The 21,087-nt window shown below is 31.6% G+C and overlaps 1 protein-coding gene across 1 annotated transcript; it reads left to right on the top strand.

Annotated features, from left to right (window-relative positions):
- The first annotated feature begins 1,632 nt into the window (after positions 1–1,632).
- Positions 1,633–19,571, top strand: LOC112754987 (uncharacterized). Its single transcript, XM_025802832.3, has 3 exons — positions 1,633–1,979; positions 17,144–17,376; positions 18,731–19,571. The coding sequence occupies exons 1-3, from the start codon at positions 1,633–1,635 to the stop codon at positions 19,381–19,383; spliced, it is 1,233 nt and encodes a 410-aa protein (XP_025658617.2). The 3' UTR covers positions 19,384–19,571.
- The last annotated feature ends 1,516 nt before the right edge of the window (positions 19,572–21,087 follow it).

Genomic DNA, 21,087 nt, shown 5'->3' with positions numbered 1-21,087 from the left:
GTTCCACCTCGACCTAGCTTTCTGTTACTTCTGTCAGGTTCTGTTCTTGCCGGTGAGGGATGTCAGAACTGCTACTACTCCATTCCTTCATTCTTCTTTGGTACAGTGAGCAGATCTAGTCCCAAAACTCTAACCACTATTGTTCTGTTATAACTTATTGAGGATTTTGCGACGTTAATGTCTCAGAGTTGAGTTATCGTGATTGCATACTGGTTTTGTGGTTGTCACCCTGCGGGGAGTCATCGGAATTATTGTGAAATAAGATTAAAAAGGAGTTTGTCGCGTAATTGAGTCGCAATTGAGGTAGGGACTTTTCTTAAAACATATTTTATATCAAGGAATTGTTATAAATCAATATTGATGTGAAAAAATGATTTTTGTGATTGTGCGAGTCTTACGGATTAATCTGGACTATTTAGATGAATGTGATTTGATTAAATATCTATATTTTTACAAAAATATAAAAGGAAAAGTTGAAGGATAATTGAAAAAAAGATTAAGGTTAATCAAGGGTTAAGTCAAGTTAAAGAAAAGTTAAGGTTAAGGAAAAGATTGGGGGATTAAGGAAAAGGTTAAGTAAGAGGTTAAGAAAAGTTAAATGATTAATTGAGAATTTTTTGTTTGATATTATTGAGAATGGATTGATTTGTGGCTATGAATGATGCTTGATTTGATGTCATTGTGTTTGTGGCTGTGATTATGATTGGTTTCTTGATTATGTTGATAATTGATGAGAATCATAATTTAGTTGATTATGTTGAATGGTATGTTGAGAAAGGGTTGAGAGATGTTAGTTTAGATGAAACCCTTGAAGAATGGAAAGGTCCAAGTTTTAGGAGAGGTTCTATCGAAATTTTTATGAAAATTAACTTATTTTGGTTTGATTAATTATGAAAAGAATAATATTTTTGGGACGCTTTAGCAAAATTTAAAGTAATGCAAATGATTATTTAGATAAATGATGTATGTTTCAATTAAGACTATGATTGGAATATTTTGATTGAAGAGTTATGTTTTGAGAAGTATTTAGTGAATTTAAAACCAATTGAATTTGATTGGTGAAAGGAAATAATTTTTTAGTCTTTTGGTGAAAAGAATTTGGGAGTGAGTATAATGGATTAAATTGGGTAATTTTCGGATGAAAAATTGTTAAACGGAATATAACTATTGTGGGGTTGGTGGTTCGTCCCGCCCACGATGAGGACGGTGGTTTTGTCTCGCTCACGTATAGATAAGTTGAGGTTGAGGATTTCCTCTCTTGTTGTGGTAAACAAGTTAGGTTGAGGATTCCCTCTCTGATTACATCGGAAAATTGGATAGAAGGTTGAGAATTCTTTTCGGTTCAATTTTCAACTGTGGTGAGGATGGTGGTTTTATCCCGCTCACGGTTTGAAGGTAATTATCCTTGCGATAAATGTGAACAGAATGAATTATGATTATGATGAGGTTTGATTGATATATGATTATATGTATGATTGCAATTTTGATTTTGATCTTGGTTATGTTAGATTGTAAATCATGATTGAATACGATTATATTAATGATGAATTTGATGATGATGATGGCTTTGGTTGATGGTGATTATTGTTTAGCAAAGATGTAGGTTTTGTCCCGCTTGCGTGACTATGTGATATGATAACTGAATTGGCAAAGATGTGGATTTTGTCCTACTTGTGTATTGATATGACACCTACACCGGGCAAGGATGGTGGCCTTATCCTGCTTGCTCGTGGTTGCGGTGCAGATGTGGAGAATGTGGTAGGGCTCTCTTCCTCGAAATTTCTTCCACGCATTCTCTCTGGCTGCAAAATGAAAAGGCACTGCTTGCTGGGAAAGGTGGTAGGGCACTCTCCCTCGAAACATTACCCCTTGAGTATACTTCCAAGAGAAGGTGGTAGGGCACTCTTCCTCGAAAGTTTTCCTCCTGGGGATGCGCAGACACTCTCCTTTGTTAAATATGACACGACCTTCAGGGGAAGGTGGTAGGGCACTCTCCCTCGGAACATTACCCCTTGAGTATACCTCCAGGAAAAGGTGGTACGGCACTTGTAAACCCCGAGTAATTAGTAAATAATTAAATAATAAATTAATTATTATTTAAAAAAATTAGAAAATTAAATTTGATCAGTTAGAAGGATAGAAATAATTAAAATATGAATTTTGACACTAATTTTTAAGATTTTGGTCAAAGATCGGCCTAATGGGTTGAACCAGTTGGACCAAGCCCATTATATAAAGCTAACATTTCAGCCACCTTTCCCTAATTTCAAGTGAAGCACGCTGAAATTTTGGAGAATGGGTGCAATCATGAACCCTAAACTCCTTCTCAATCTTGTTTCTTCCATAACTTTTAATCTGGAGTTCCAATTGACGAGCCGTCAGCGATCATGCATTTGTCTCCAAATTCTCTACAAAATCCATCGAATAATTAGGTAAGAAATTTGATATTTCATGTCCAGTTCTTTCCCTTTTAGTTTTGTGATTTTGAGAGATTATGCGATTTTGGTGTTTAGGATCAAATTAGCCTTGTGGGCTTGTTGGGTTTTGTCCCAAACGTCCATTGGTAAGGTGAGGAACCTCTAATTCTTGTAAAATTGTTAAATTAGTAAATCCTATATTAATTTTAGTGATGTTAGTATGGAATTAGATTGTATATATGTGCATTGGAACTAAATTGATAGAGTTGGAAGCTTGAGTTGGGTGTTGGGTGCTGAGAATCCTTGCTGTGGAGGCTTAGAGCTTGTGAATTGAGGACTTTTGGGGTGTTCGAGCATTAGGGAGGAATCGGCTCACGTATGGTTTTGGTTTATCGTAGATAATATATAATGTTTCGTGAAAACTTAGGCTAGAAGACTATAAGATAGGAATGAATTGAATGGGTTGTGTATGATGAGTATCTGAATAATGATAATTATTTATGTGTTGAGGATGGTTGGATTTTAATGGAATAAATGTAAATGCATGTAAGTAATGTGTATGATGTTGGATTTGGTTATGAGTGGTCTTGGTTTTGTATGGATTAAATGTGTGTGTATATGTGATATATGATGAGGATGATGATGATTATTGATGAATATTGATGATGATCTTGTGATGTTGGATTGAAATAGGGTGGGAAAATTGTGCAGGTTGGTATGTAATAGTATGAAAGGGCAGTGTATGAACATGTTTAGGAGCATTGGAGTTGTTTTGGTTGTGAAATTGCGGGTTTGGAAATGAGAATTTGGAAAGTTAGAGTTTTTGAAACTTGTAGTAAAAACTTGATTTTTAACCAACTTCGGCAGTCCATAATGTGAGCCTTAGATTTTGGATTTGAATGAAATTTATTTCAAATTAAAGATGATTTCAAGAGCTTTAAAACGGTTTAAAGTTTGTGAAAATCGGAGTTTTGTAGAGAAAGTTATGAATGCTAGAAGATAGGTGTATAAAACTGATTTTTAATAACTTAACAGCTTTTGGAGCAAAAGGGAGCGTCGTGTACGCGACTTGCACACGCGACGCGAGTTATGCTCATTGTTTTGTAATCTTGCATACGCGAGGCAAGGCCTGCATACGTGGAACTCCTGTTTTGGCCAAATGTGATGTTTTTGAAAGTTTAACCAAACCTCTAACTTTTCCAACCTCTTTTACACTTGTTTAAGGTCCGTTAGTGAGTCTTTAAGGCTTAAAACGGGAATGAGTCTGTTAAATAAGTTGAAGAGATACTTGGGAGGGTTTTGCAAAGTGTTAACTGAACTAATGAGGCATTGGTAATGTTGAATAAGAAGTAAATAATGAAGATAATGATAATAGTAATGAAATGTAGCTGAGTTGATAGGTGTTGGATGATGAGATTGGTTATGTGAAAGAAGAATAAGGAGAACTGAGTTAATTATAAACTTTGGATGAGATATGATGAGATTGATTGAGATATATGAGACCGGATAAGATACAGTGGTGTTATCCACTTACTCCAGGTACGAGCTAAGACTCTGGGTAAGATGCAGTAATGTTGTTCACCTGCTCCGGGTAAGAAATGAGGAAGAAGAATGATTGAAAGGGATTATGAAGACAATGATTATGAATGCAAAGTGTGAATTATGTTCTGTTTTATTTTGTTGTATTATTTTCTCTCTGTTGTAAAATGTGTTGGGCACTATATCCCATGAGTGTAAAGGGTACTATATCCCAAGAGTGTAGGAGCACTTTACCCTGGGAAGTGTGTCGGGCACTATATCCCACGAGTGTGACAGACACTATATCCCAAGAGCGTGGCAGGTGCTATATCCTAAGAGCGTTCTCATTATCCCAGGAAATGCAACGGGAACTATATCCCGTGAGTTTGACGGGCACTATATCCCGAGAGTGTGACGGACACTATATCTCAAGAGTGTGGAGGCATGTCAGAGAGACGATGTCCGGGTTAGCTACCAGGTGTGTCGGGTTCTGGCAAAGTAACCGACACGTGAGCTCATGACTAGTAGGACAAGCATTGATAAACCACTATTTTATGGTTTATCTTGTGCTAAATTGAGTGGATTTTATCAATTATTCGTACACTTATTCATACAAAATGCATGGTTTTACAAATCCTTCCTAATTTTGTTCCATGATTGAAAACTTGCTTCCTAAGCCCTTAAATTACTAATTTTCAATTCTCCTTTATTACCACTCGATGCCATGATATGTGTGTTCAGTGTTTCAGGTTTACAGGGCATGAATAGCTTAAAGGATGAAGAGGAAGCATGTCAAAGTGGAAGGAACACAAGAAACTAAGGAGCTGAGTAGCGAGGACCGACGCGCACGCATGGCTGACGCGTGCGCGTGACATGGAGCATTTTACAGCGACGCGAATGCGTGACTGATGCGTATGCGTGACCAGCAAAGTCCCACAGCGACGTGTACACGCAACTGACGCGTACGCGTGACAAGCGCAGAAGTCTATCGACGCGTACGCGTGACAAGCGCAGAAGTCCATCGACTCATCATCCATTCACTTTCACTTAGTTTTAGTTTTAGTTTTGAATCTTAGAGAGAAAAACACCACTTCTCCTAGGGTTCTTAGATTTCTTAGTTTTATGCTCTGGATTGGATATTGAGAGAGCTACTACCTTCGATTGAAGCCTTCTTCATTATAGTTTACCTTTCTATTACTCTAATCTTTTGTTTTTCATTTAATTTGCTCGTGATCATATACGGATATTGTTAATTTTGGATTTATTAATGCAATGAACTATTTTTATATTTAATTTCATTACTTGTTCGATTTCTTCCAATTAATTATCAGCTCTAAATTTGCCTTCATTAATTTATTTTAACTACCATGTCTCTTATTTATTCTTATTCTATGTTGTGAGAAAATGGCATTCATGTTATGATTTAAAGCTCTCAACTTGGCTTGGGAGTTGATTAATTGGAACCCCTGTGTTGGAATACTCAAGTATTAAATTGTAATTGGGGATTGCTGGCTAACTCACTATTCACTAACTCTAATCCTTCCCTAGAAGGAATTAGGACTTGTGAATCAGAGTTAGTGTTACCCACTTGACCTTCCTTCGCAACTGCAAGAGGACAACTGAGTGGAAGCAACAACCTTTTACTATTATACTTGGGAAAGTCAACAAGGATAGAACCTTCAATCAATCTTCTCCCAGCCAAGGCCTTTTATTTCAAATACATAACATCTCTTGTCAACTTTAAAAATTTCTCAAAAAATTTCTGACCAATAAATTGCACCTTGTGTCAACTCTTTGAAAAACGAACTAGGAATTCTACTCCCAGTTAATATTCTTAAATTGTGACATCTTTTAAATTGACAGTGGAAATTTTCTCGGTTAAGACTGTACTCACAACGCTGCTTTTATTAAAATTTCTTAACTAGCATTTTTCCACCCGTCAAGCATACATCATGTGCATTTGTATGTCTTGTTTGAGTGTGCATTGTTTTGGTTTGCTTAATTGCTTTATCTTTGCTTATCTACTACTTGTTCTTCTTGATGTATCTGTTATCTATACTTGTACTTTCCTTGTCTATTTTGTATGTGTTTGCAACTGAGAGATCCCCTCGTGTGGTAGAGGTGTGACGAGGGTTGTTCCACCGGTATTTTGGAAGGTTGGAAAAGATAGAAAGTGAATTGTAGGGCTAGAGTTTAATGAGACAAAAAGTGAATTGTAGAGTTAGGATTAGATTCAGAACTTGAGAACCTTACATAGTTACCAAATTTCTGGTTTAGTTATTCCTTTAAGTTTAAATATGAGTGTCGGACTTCTAGGAATGCCTCTGGCTTTTTCATGACCTTATATATTACCTATGTGGGCACCTTTACCATGCTGAGAACTGGATACATATATTATTATTTTCAGATATAGGATGCGGAGCATCGCACTTAGCATTCTGGAGACTCTTGGAAGCAAAGAACTATCTTAAGACTCAGTGTTTGTATTTATATGTACATAATAGATTCTCCACCTTGTATTTTGTATTTTGTTTCTCCACCTTGTAATAGACTCAGTTTTTTGCTTATGTATCTATCTTTTGAAACTTTGTTTATATACTTGTCTCTTTGGTTTTCTGTACAAGCCTTCTACCCAATCGCCACCTTTGATTTACGTCCTAGGCGTAAAGCTCTGTGTGATAGGGTGTTACAGAACTCTATCTCAGAATTCTTCCTCCTAGGAATGCGCATCAGAAAAACAATGTCTGGGTTAGCTACCGGATGTGTCGGGTATGGCACTTTAACCGGCAGTAAGCTCACGGCCATTAGGATAGGCATGCATCTTACTGCATTTGTTTGAAATTGCTTGGGTATGCATAATTACTTAGTTTGCCAAATTGATATTCTGTTAACTGCTAATTATACTACTTGTCATAATTATTTTCTATGTGTGATTGTTTGATTGTCTGTCTGATTATTTGTGATTATGATTTGTTGGTTGGGATTATGGTGGAGTGTAGTGGCTTGTAAGAGATTAATTTTATGATGGTCTGAATGTTGAATGAGTTTTGGGCTGGAGGCCATGATTGAATGATTTAGTTATATCTCTTGATGTGTTGTGGTGTATGTTGGGTCGGAGGTCGTGCTTGTTTGAACGTGAACAAGTTTCGGGCCGGAGGCCGTGATTGGATGAATCCTTGGTAAGTTTGGTGAATTAATGATTAAAGAACTAGATGGAGTTAAGTATGAGACAAATTTTTAGAGAATAAGATTCATAAGATAAGCAATGATCATAGATGTAAAATAAAATTCTTTTATATGTATCCTTTTACAACAACTCGAAAATTTCTCTGGTGAGACCGTGTGGTTAGGTTCTCACCCCTTACAGCCTTATCTTTTTCAGAAAACGGACAGGAAGCCTATGAAGATTTTACTGGCATTTAATCGTACTTTTCTTTGATGTATTATCTTAGTTATTATTTTTTCTTGCCATTATTATCATATATTGTAAAGAGGAATAGGAGTTGTGATTATATGTGTATGTAGTATTGGTGTACTTTTCTTTGATGTATTATCTTGTGAATGTAACAGTGTTGTGTGATGGATTTGTATGTATGTATGTACCTACAAAAAAATATTTTCGGTTTTTCAACGAAAAGTCGATACAATTTTCAGATCAAGGCTCTTACTTTTTATTATTTATATATAAAGGTCATCGTAATATCCCCGTTATTAAAGTGACGCAACCAAAAGCGTGACATTCTGATAGTGAAAGTGTTACAGGAATAATAGGCATAAGTAAATAAACAACAGAAACTTGAGTTTTAACATAATTAGTATATTGATTTTTAAAACAATTCTTTATAAGAAAAAATAGTTTCATCAAACAAAACATTATTGGATATTATAATTTTTTTAGATTTGGTTTAGTATTTATATCCTTTATGACTTGGATAACCAATAAAAATAACAAGATCAGATTTATATGCAAATTTGATAACCAATAAAAATAACAAGATCAGATTTATATGCAAATTTATTTTCATTATAATGTCTTAAATAAGGAAAACAACCACAACCAAACATCTTTAAAAAGAGAATAATCAAGGAGTCTTCTTGTGCAAGAGTTCATAAGGAGACTTATGCATAGTATTAAGTAAAGAGAATCTGTTAGTTAAATAGGTTGTAGATAGAAAAGCATCATCTAAGTGCACAAGTGGGATTGAAGTTCTAGGAAAGCATAGATAAACCTATTTCACCAATGTGTCTATGTTTTATTTTAGCCCTCTCATTTTGTTGATGGGTGTATGGGAGAAAAAAAACTGTAATATACCATGTTGAGTAAGAAATTCAGCAAATGATTGTGATAGATACCCTCTCCCAAGATTAGATTGTAAAGCTTTGACATGAAGGCCAGTGTGATTCTCAATTTAGTTTTTAAATTGAACAAAAACTTGAAATACTTGAGATTTAGAATGCAACAAAAAAAAATAGAAGTATACCTGGTATAGGCATATATATAAGAAACATAATAACTAAAATTATGATATAATAAAGCTAGAGAAGGACCCAAACATCTGTATAAATTATTTCAAGAGGCATATTAAATTGAATTGATAATCATCTCTAACAAAAAAGAGTGCACGCATTTTAGCCATATAGCAATATCTTTACAAATTGTCATCGTTTATTAATTGAGAAATAGGGATATTACAAGTAGACATGATAATTTTCACCGTCTTTGTTGCTAGATGTCTAATTGATGACAAGTCATCTTATGCTAGTTTCACAAGTATTTTTCACTTGTTTTCATTAAGTTTATGCACTTTCTTGCACATTAAGTAAGTGATAGGATTGGAATTTTATACATCACTGAGTTCAATTAGACAGGGGTATTTATGTACTTTTTCACAATATTTTATGCTAATTTTACTTGATGTTATGAATGGTGCAATTACCTTGTGATCATAGCAAAATTTGATACAATTGGTTGATTGATTATAGGCAAAAAAGAAAAAAAGCAGAGGAAAAAGAAAAAGTAGAGGAAGAAGCAAAGCAGAGGAAGCAACGTTGGTGGCCAAGCACAAGATTTCATGTATGTGATTAATCTGCTGCATAAGAGACATTGGCAGGGAACTAAGTTTGGTGTTCACACACCAAAGTAAGTTCAAAAGCCTACAAACATTCATGCATGTTAACTATTTTTCAAGTGATTGGGGGACAAGCAACTTCCACTATCAGTGCAGAAAATCATTCAACTTTTTGGAAGTACTATACATCATCATCAAGGAGAGCACAAAAGCTAAGGAGGATGATGAAGAATTAAGAAAGAAGACGCCAAAAGGTTGTATTGTTACTCAACTGTTTATGCTTTGAAGTGCTTTAGTTGGAAGTTTAAATGCACCCCTAGTGATTAGTTTTGATTAGTTTAAGTAGTCTGCATTATGTTTATTTACTGCCTTTTCATCTTTCAATTAAGTGATCTAGCCAGAGTGTCTACTTCATTTGCATCCACTTGAATTTATGTCTTGTTCCCCTTTGCATAAATAAAAATAAAATGTTGAAACAGAAAGTAAAATGGTCCAATTTGATAGGAATGAGAATAAAGTTCAGTGGTAGTATGTGCTAGAATGTTCAGTAAGCTCACTAATAAAGAGGAAGGGTAGAGTGTCCTTTTAAGTATAAGACTTAGTTGCTGTCTGTGAAACCTTAGGAAATAAATACCCTTGGAAGAAAGAAAGAGTAAGAAGGAAAGGAAGAAAAGTCAAGAATTGGCAACAAAAATGAAAGAAACAAAGGATAAAGCTAGACACCAATAGCTTGGACCTTAAGACACATGCTTGTGGTACTTTTTGTACTAGGATCTGCTTGGATAATTAGGTTCTGAGGAGCATTTTAAAACTTGGTAACTTGGATTAACTAATCCGGAATTATCAACCGAAAGTCCACCATCAAGAGCAACCTAGTTACAAGGCATTTAGTAACCCAAAGAGGTGCTGGGCATCAATGTTCTTAAGAAGAATTGTAAGCCAAGTGTCTGTGGGGAATATATGTTGACTGAAAAACAAGCTAAAAATCTGCTGCAACACATGACACTAAGCTGCAATTGAAGGAATAAGTTTCTCAGCAGAAGAAAAACAAAGAAAAAAAATCAAACACCAAGGATGATTGTTAATAAGGTTCACAGCAGCAAACTTTAGTTAACAATTAAAGGACAATTCAAACTTGGAAACCAATAAAAGTAGGGCTTCAAACAAATCCTGCATGAAACCCCATGAACCTAGACTGAATGCTTTCAAATAAGGACATATATGCTTATCTGTTTTTCATTCATTTTTCTCATGTTTCACTGCTTGCTTGGGGACAAGCAAGATTTAAGTTTGGTGTTGTGATGACAAGTCATCTTATGCTAGTTTCACAAGCATTTTTCACTTATTTTCATTAAGTTTATGCACTTTCTTGCACATTAAGTAAATGACAGAATTGGAATTTCATACATCACTGAGTTCAATTAGACAGGGGTATTTATATACTTTTTCACAAGGTTTTATGCTAATTTTACTTGATGTTATGAATGGTGCAATTACCTTGTGATCATAGCAAACTTTGATGCAATTGGTTGATGGATTATAGGCAAAAAGAAAAAAAAGTAGAGGAAGAAGCAAAGCAGAGGAAGCAACGTTGGTGGCCAAAGTTGGACCACCAACGTTGCCTCAAACATTGGAGAAGAGGACCGTAAAATTTGCTGCATAATTCTGTTGCCCACGTTGGAGGGAACGTTGGTGAGCCAATGTTACCTCCAACGTTTTTCAATATAGTTTACTTTATGGAATTTGGAAAATTTTATTGCGACGCGTACGCGTAGGAGACGCGCACGCGTGCATTATGGAGTTTTGATGATCCACGCACACGCGTGGATAGGCCAACATTGGAGGGAACGTTGTTGGTCCAACGTTGAAGCCAACGTGCACGATAAAGGTTCAAATATGGGATTTTTGAATTTTTGCATCCACGCGCACGCGTGTGCGACGCGTACATGTGAGTGTGGAATTTCGATGATCCACGCACACGCGTGGATGCGCCAACATTGGAGGGAGCATTGCTGGTCCAACGCTGAGGCCAACGTGCACAAAAACATTTGAAAATTTGGAGTTGGGGAAACTGCATCGACGCGTATGCGTCAGTCACGCGTACGCGTGGGAGTGCAATCCTTCCCAACCACGCGTACGCATAGGTGACTCGCGCGCGTGGAATGGCAAAAATGGCCATCCACGCGCATGCATGGCCCACGCGTACGCGTGACCAGGCGAACATTGGTATTCCAACGTTGAGTCAAACGTTGCTCAAACTGCCCAGTTTCCAATTTTCCTTAAGAAAGCGTTGGACTCAACGTTTGCCCTCAAACGTTGACTCAAACATGGACATCAGAACCTTGCAATTGAGCATCCATCTCTTCTCAATAGCATTGGAGCCACTTCTACCTACTTCAGCAAAGGCCAAAAGCCCAATCCAGGGACTTAAAGACTGAATTAGAAAGTGTATAAATAGAGAAGAATTTGATTTAGAAAGGAGGTTGGCAGATTTGAGATCTGATAGGCTAGAGAGTCAGAACCCCAATTGGGAAATTCTGCACTCAATTCTCTTTGTATTTTCACTTCTGCACTTTTTCTTTTTCTGTTTTGTACTAGAGCAATGATGAACTACACCCCAATTTCATTAGGAGGAGGAGCTCTATTGTAATTCTAATGAATCAATGAAATTCTTCTTCTTCTCAATTCATTTGTGTAGCTATAGGATATCTTCTGTTTTGATTGAGAATTATTCACTCCGGAAGGGGGTTTAATTCAATTGAATGTGGGTGTAAGCCTCGGAAGGAGAATCACTTGCATTAGAATTGGAGCTCTATCCTTTACTACTCTCTTGATCAACACCATTCGGGAGGAATTGAGATCCTAAGAGTTAGTATGGCTTATAGATGAGAGAATGTGCTCTAACTCTTCTCATGACAATTAGATCAAGGAATTGGCAAGATTGATTGTGATTAGAGAGATTAGATTGCCAAGGAATTGGGATCCAATCAATTTCAATCCGCCATAGATCTACTCATATGATTGAGAAAGGAGTTGAAACCCATTGATTCATGAAGGATTAGGATATCTCCAATCCCTGTTGAACCATTTCCTTTGAATTTTCCTCAATTAGATCTTTCTGATTTCACTGCAATTTATATTGTCCATTTCTGTTTTGATTCCCTGCACCCAATTCCATTTATAATTCATGCAATTTAAGTTTCCTTGCCATTTAAGTTTCTGCACTTTTACTTTCTTGCACTTTCAGATTCAGTGATTTACATTCCTTGCAATTTAAGATTCAGTCTTTTTAATTTTTTGCCCTTTAAGTTTCAGTTATTTAAACTTGTTGCCATTTACTTTCCTAGTTCTTTACATTCTGCACTTTACTTCTCCAGCAATTTGCATTCTGTTAGTTACTTTTCACTCAAATTATCAACTGTCAGCTTAACTAAATTCATCACCATACTAAAATTGCTTAATCCATCAATCCCTGTGGGATCGATCTCACTTTCCTGAGTTTTACTACTTGATGCGACCCGGTATACTTGCCGATTAGTTTGTGTGGAATCAATTTTCCCTCATCACTAATCTATCATCCCAAATAGAAAAAGAACATTTTATACTAAACATTCTAAAGAAGAACCAAAAGCTAATAAATTACAATTTGGGGGTAAAACAACATGCATAATCTTATAAAATAATTATTTTTTACATAAGAAATGTCATCAGATATCAAATCTTCACAATCAGGTTCAAGAAGTAGTTATAACAACTCGTTAAAATTAATAAACTCCATTCTTAAATACCCTTCTAAGAAGAATTTGATAAGTGCCCTGAGATTTAACATAGCAACAGTTATCATAAAATTAAAAAAATAGTTATTATCTTGTGTAAATTTTTGTAACTAATAGGATGTTCAGACATTTTACGTGTATATATTAAACTTCTAAGCAAAAATTTTCTATGAATGTCAAGAGAAATTAAATAATTAACTATGATCTACATGAGAGATACGAGTACCTGTCCTATTACCTAGTATGACTTGATCTAATCCAATAAATTCAGATGCATTAAGTAAGTGAGATTGATCTGTGGTAATATGATGTGATGCTATTATGTCTAGATACTAAGGATTTTAAAAAAGATTAGAGTTGGTAGCCATGAATGATCTAAGATTGTGAAAATTGGATGGTGGAGGAGTTGGTAATGGTGAAAATTTTGATGTACTCACGGAAAAAGAAGAAGATGGTGGTGCAGTAAATAGTTAATTAAACATATGAGAACATGTGATGAAAAGTGTGTCCAAAATGCCTAGACACTTGACATTGTGGACAAAAGGATGAATTCTAAAATCTTGATCCTCTACTAAAACTTCTTTCTTTTCTTACTTGAAAATCTCTACTAGATCTTCTTTCAAAACTTAATTGGGTAAAATTGGATTGAATTCATCCATAATTACTCTTTCTAAACTTCTTTAACATGGCTTCATGATCAAGAAAGAAAAATTCCACTTCCAAGATAGTGATTGAATACTTCTCAGTTAATTCCTCTAAAATTGATTCAATAAAACATGTTTTATAGCTACGAGTGAATCTATTGTGGTTTAGATCTGCTTCAGATAATCAGTTGCTGATACTCCAACTTTTATTTGATAGATTTGAGCTTGGTTTTGAGTTTTCACTTAAATCTTACATGTTCAAGAGAAAATTTCTTGAATTTTTTGCTAAACTTTCTATTCTCGATGGAATTTTCCATGGATGATAGAAGCCAGTCATCAAATAATGATCAACTTTTCATTCTTTGTAGGTAATTGATTCTGTATTAGCTTTTCTATCAACTTCAGTGCTAAATCTTGGAGGAACTTTTTCTTTAAGAAGATAATCTTCAAAGGAATTTGCATCTATAGTGTGAAGAGCTAATTGTTGCTACATGTGATAGGTACCGTATTCCTATCTAACTTGTCTAGAACTAGAATGACAAGTGTACCACTTTGTTTGTGGAAAAAATTGTCGATGGATTATTTCAATAATGAATTAAACCTAACTTTTGGATTAAAAAGCACTTATCAGAATTGCGGCGGTTTATAACCGACACATTTTTTTTAAAAAACTAGTAAAAAAAATAGTGACGGTTTTAAACAGCCGTTAAATCAACTGACGCTATATATTGATTTTGCGGCGGTTATGACAGCGGTTCATAAAAACTGCCACAAGATCAAATGACCATACCCTAAACTACAATGGTTATAGAACCGCTGGTATGTCATTTTGCGGCAGTTTTAAACCGCCACAATTTTCTAAAATAACCGCCGTTATGTCCCGCTTTTCTTGTATGTGATGAAATTATTACATCTTCCAAAAGCTTAAGCTGATAGAAGGAGACACATAAATAATTATATTTCTAGCATATATAAATTAAAAATGATTATTTAAACTTGAAGGACATTTAAATTAAATTAAACACAAATTATTTTGAACTTTATTTGAAAAAATAATTCAGTGAGCTATTTTTTTTCAAAAAATAATTCTTTTAATTTATACAAGTTAACTTTTCACCAAAGAGTTATATTAAGAGTTGGTTTGGTATTACTCGTTAGAAAAAAACACAAAAGAAAAGAAAACTCTCATGTTGGTAGGAGAAGTTCTTAGAAATAAGTTTTTTAGACATGGTTTGTTCTCTCAAAATTTTTTAAAAAATAATACACAATTTATATTTGAAAACATTATTAAAACTTAATCTTAATTTATTTTTTTTGTTTAATAAGAATACGTTAATCTTTTTTATAACTTAAGCCTAAACTCAATTTGATAATAGATAAATGATATTTTGTATGTCTGAATAGGTATATTTAACTTTATACACCTAACTTGTTTAAAGCGTGTTTTCTATTAATTTTTATTTATTTTTTTTATCTTCTCCATTTTTAGATTTCATAAGTGTACAAATTAAACACTAATTTAGGTGTGTATAGCTATGATTACCCATTATATAAAGACACCATATTTTTAACCCAGGATCTAATTGCATTGTGATCATATGCATGTGATATTTGTACAAACTTTATATCTTATCCTAAATTCTTAATAGAAAAGTTTAAAAATAGCGTAATTTATTGTTTTTTATTAGTATTTTTAGTTAATAATTTATTTTTTTAATTTACTAATTTAATAACATACTTTTAATTCATATTTTTAAACTTTACTAATTAACTACTAATAAAAAATAATAAATTTTACTAACCTTACATTTTTCTTACCACTAATTTTACAAACCCAACCCCTGTCCCCTCTCTCTAGTACTTCCCCCGGCATATGATTAGAGGTGTTAAACGTATTGGACTGGCTAGCTATGTCCATTTAAGTTTGTGAATTTAAATAAGTAGGCTAATTATATATTAAGGTCAGTTTGACTAAACAATTTAATTAAGCTCTTTTTAAAAAATTAATTTAAATAATAAATAATTATATTAAAAATAACTTATAAATAAGTTATTTTATGCTTAAATTTTTTGTTCTAAAAGTATTTATTTTATAAAAATGTGATAAAAAAATAATAATATTATGAGAGAAGTCATTTTTTTTAACTTCTCTATAAGCTTCTAATTAACTTCTTTAAAAGTCGCAATTTAATTTTAAAAATTACACTAAACATTAATATTATTATTTTTCATAAGTCAAAAAAATTACTTTTGAAACTTCCAAACAGGCCCTAAGTAGGTTATAACCAACAGTCCAACATACACATAGTAGGTTACAGTGAAAAATAGTTCAGTTCATTCGTAATTAGTGGTTTCAAATTAAATGTACGTGAGAAATATAAAAAATATTATGTATGTATACACAAAATTAACCACTAAATTAATTATATATATATATATATAATTTAATTTATTTTTAATATTTATTTTATATTTTACTATATAATCTATATTAATAGCTCATTTCAATAATTAATTTTAATATATATCTAATATAATTGAAAAAATATATATCATGGAAACTATACTACTCTATATTGATTGCTCTTTGTAAGAACAATTTTGGTTCCAATAATAAAAAAGTTTAAGATAATAATTTCTCAAAGTTAGTTCTTTTCTATTTTTTGTTTTGAAAAAATTAGTTTCTAATAAAAAAATATTTGACAAATTATTTTATAATTTTTTAGAATATAAGACAAATTAATCTCTCGTAAAAAGACTAGTTAGTCTCATATCTTTTAGGGTTTAAATACATTTAGGTAAATGAAAGTCTAATTTGTCACATAAAGATTAAGAATTAATTTATCTAATAATATTATGTATCTTCTAAAATATCAGAAATAATTAATTTATCATTTTTTTAAAGACTAATTAAGATATTACAAGCATGAAAAAAAAGAAGAAGTAAATAACTAAATTTAACAACTATAGATATTTTGAAAGCATACATTAATCTTTATACATTTTTATGATAAGATTATGAAAATTATAAATTTTATTAAAAAAAATGAAATTCTAATCTCTAGCTCCTAAGAATTGATTCAAGTGATCAGCAATCAGATAAGATCTAAAACCACAAGAGTAGTTAACTTCCTCTTATTTACAAAAAGGACAAAAAAATCATTTTCCCAAATTAACAACTATCACCTTCTTATATTTATTGAGCTATAATAAACAAAATGAATTTTGATAAGAGAAAAAAAATTTCATAAATATCGATTCATTCAATACAGATATAATAAACTTGATAACTTATAATTTTTTTTCTTTTTTTTTTTTTTTAAATCTTTACAAGTATTCTGATTTACAAATGTACTTCAGAATGTGATAATAATAATTTATTAGAGTTGCTGTAAAGTAATGAGCAAAGCCTATGTGTCCTTTTTTTTTTTTAATTCCTTTGTCTCGTTAAAATATACTCTCTCGTTTTAGTTATTCTTCTCGGAACTTCTTTTTCTCATTATTCAAAAGATGTTAACAAGAAGCTAAGCTTTATTGTTTGTCCCTTTCTTTTGATCTTCATCTTCTTCAATAATAATCACTACTCCTTTTATCTTTATTAACAAGTCTTAGATCTACTTTTCTATATTATTTAATTTATTATTATAATATTATAGCTTCAACCTCATCCTCTAAGGTACTATTAAGAGGTTCATCAAAAACTGAAGAAGCTAATATAGGTATCATCAAATCAAAGAGAAGAAGGTAAGTGAGGAAGCTAATAAGGTGGATCGAAGGCATGGGAAGAGGCCTCTTCCTTCTGATTCTACATCAGAAGAGAAAAGAAGAGAAGAAGAAGATGATTGTTTTCCCAACAACTTTCCTCTTCAGCCACCTTCACAATCTGAAATCCAAAAACAAGAAGAGGAAGAACCTTCACCAAATCTTCAAATAGTTCAGCTCCAAGACCAAGGTAATTATAAAAATCTAACACCTTCGTTTATATTAATTTTTTAAATCACTTCATTTTCCTATATAATAAATAATAGTAATGTTATATAAATATATATAGAGATATATATACACATACAGTTATCTAAATTATTATTTCCACTCAGATCAGAGTTTTTTGTTTACATAAAATATAGTCTTTATTATTATTTTTTTTATATGAGGAGATCCTCACTGAAGATCTGCTTATATTTCTACTTGTGTTTTCAAAGTAAACTATATACAAAGGTTTTGGTTTCTTTTTAACTACCAATAACGTGCTGGGTGCAATTATTGTGACGATTCTCTCTTATCAGAAAGAAAATGAGTGGAAATTAAATTTATTTATTTAATTTTTTTTAGTTTTTAAACTTTTTGGTTTGGAAAAAAAAAATCAAAGCTTATTGTTGTAGTTGCGTATATGGAAATATATGCTTTTAATGAGATGACATTTTCTTTATCCATGACTTCAATATTATCCATGTGTTCGTTTGTTTGTTTTCAAGTTCAACAATCTCAGGCTTTATTTTGTGTCTATCTTATTAGGATGACGTTGACTGTTGAGACCATGAGAGAATTAGCTAGTTTGGTATTATTTTCAGTGTAGTAGTGACTAGTGAGTGCAATATTTGTCCCAATTAATTGAAAAAGTATAGGTAACCAACAAAATTTTTGAACAATGCGTAAACAATGTGAATTAATAGGGTTAAAAGAATAAATTTAATTAGTAGCATTAAATTAGGATGTAGTGTATTTTCATTTGATTGGTGGTTGTTCATGTTGTTCAAAATTTTCATTGTTCCCCTAGCACTCCCCCAATTAATTTTCTCTTTTTTTTGTTCTCACTTATTTAGCTTACTTTGATTTCGATTGTGATATCTATATGTGAATGACACAGATTGGTCAATAATGGAAACAAATGTGACTACTTCTATAAAAACATATTCATGTCAAAATTATAGACTTGATGTATTCTATGAAATCATGTAACGATATGCAAAGAGAAACTATTTTCGAACAGTAATTTTTAATATTTTTTATTATTATTTGACCGACATAAATTTTAATAAATTAATTTTATTAATATATATATATATATATATATATATATATATATATAAATTTTGATAAATATAAATATAAATTATGTATTTTTTGTATATAAAATTTTTGTAAATACAAATATAAATTATTAATTACTAAATATTAACAGAAAATAATAATATTTATTGATCATATAACCTTTTTTGTTTACAAATACCGTATTTAAGCTGAAGATATATTGATAAAAATAAGCAGAATATTGGGGTGACTGATAAAAGTGTATGAATTTGAAGGCAAGAAGGATGTGAGGAAACGACATTATAGAGGAGTAAGGCAGAGACCATGGGGAAAATGGGCAGCCGAAATCAGAGACCCTAAAAAGGCGGCAAGAGTTTGGTTAGGAACCTTTGACACTGCAGAAGCCGCAGCAGCAGCGTACGATTCTGCTGCCTTAAAATTCAAAGGTAACAAAGCCAAACTCAATTTTCCTGAGCGCGTTGCTGCTTCCAATTCGGCTTCAACAACTTATCATCACTCTTCACAACCACCACCTACTATGGTGTATCGACCTTCTTCACAACCTTATACTCCATTAATGCCGCCGCCGCCGCCGTCCTCCTCCGCATCGGAGGAAGGAGGATTTCCAAACCTAATGCAATATGCGCAGTTGCTTTGGAGTAGAGACGATGATGATCTACAACGTGCAGCTTCAGGGCTTTATCATCAGAATAATAATAATAATAATAATTACAGTAACAATTTTTCTTCATATGGTTCTGTAATGAATTCATCATCAGGGTTGTCTTCTTCTTCTTCTACTACTTCAGATTCTGCGGTTGTGATGACTGGTCAACCCCATAGCATGATGGGTGCACCACCACGACCACCCAAGGGAGATTATGATTATTATTTTGGTCAAGGGACTGGTTTTGATGGCAGGAATTGATGGTAATCATGATGATGATCATGATCACATGAATCCTGAGGTGATGATATATGTATGTAATTTTTTTTTTCTGTTCATCTGACCAACACAGATTCTTGAATGCTCTTAGAGCAAGACAAAAGTTTTTCTTTTTTTTTTGTTGTTATTCTATAATAATTTTTAAGAAATAAATTCAGTTTATTCTTTCATTTGACGAGGTTAAACATCATTTTTAGAAATAACTATCATAATTTATTATTTTTTTCATTAATTAATCACTAATATTTAAAAGATTAGATTAAAATATATTTTTACATTATTAAACTAAAAAAATTAAGTTGATGATTAAAAGTAATGACTAAATACAATAAATTCCAAAAATCTTTTAGCATTTTTTTATAATTTTTATATTGTAACATTATATATATATATATATATATATATATAACACAAAATATGAAGATATACAAATTTTAAAATTTTATAAGATACGAAAACGTGATATATATATATATATATATATATATATATATATATATAAAGTATTTTTTTTAGATAAATTACAGTAATATTTTGATATTTTATTGATATTATAATATATTTGTAATGTCTTTTTAATTATATAAAATATTTAAAATATTTTTTAATTTAATAAATAATATATATATTATTTTTAATTTATTTCAAGAATACATATTAAAAATAAGGTTGGACATGCTAAGAGGTGATGGTATTTAGGTATATTCAAACATGTCCGAAATTTTTTTTTTATTTTTATTATGATACGGTTGACATAGTAAACACACGTGTCAGATGAGTGTCAATGAGTGTCATATCCAAAATATATCCGATATACAGATATGACAATTCAACGAAATACTCATATATATATATATATATATATATATATATATATATATATATATATATATATATATATTTCATAGAGTAATATATTTTATTAATATTAGCTGATATTTAGGTCTAATATTTTATTTTTATACTATAATTTAAAAATAACTAAGTGTTAAAAAAATTGATAAATTTTTTTAATTATATAATATTACTATATAAAAAAAAACTTTTTGTCTTGTTCCAAAACTACGGTATTAACTTTTTCGGCCAACATTAAAAATTTTTTAAAAAAGATTCTATTTATTTTAAATTCTAACTAATCCTAAATTATAAATATTAAATTCTAATTAAATATTCAAAAACAAAAAATTTTTAAAATTGAAAAGTTAATTAATGTTAATAATTTACTAAAAATTAATTCTCTATATTTTTTCATATATATTAACTTTATAAATCAAACAATATTTTAATTTTCTTAAAAAATTAAGTATCAAAGTATGTGACATAATTTTTATATGAAAAATAGGGTACTAATATACTATCTGTTAATTTATTATCAACAATAATTAATTATTATATTTTAATTACAATTAGCATTGATATGTATAAGGAGACACATCCACAAAGATACTTCTATTAGATACAATTATAAAAAATATATTTTTATTAGACACATTTATAAAAATTCTTTTATTAAACACAATTATAAATAAGAATTGACAGAAGTTAGTAGAATTCTTATTGATTACGTAACGGAATTATTAGGAGGTCAGCAACTTTTGTGATTTGTAACCATCAAATAGTTATTAATGATGTTTTTAATGGTGCGAGATTTTATCCAATAATATGATATTACTTAATTTTCTTTTA

The sequence above is a fragment of the Arachis hypogaea genome, chromosome 16 (genome assembly GCF_003086295.3).
Source record: "Arachis hypogaea cultivar Tifrunner chromosome 16, arahy.Tifrunner.gnm2.J5K5, whole genome shotgun sequence".
In the NCBI taxonomy this organism is placed as follows: Eukaryota; Viridiplantae; Streptophyta; class Magnoliopsida; order Fabales; family Fabaceae; genus Arachis; species Arachis hypogaea.
Note: the sequence above shows the minus strand (reverse complement) of the source record. Positions and strands in the feature narration are given on the sequence as shown.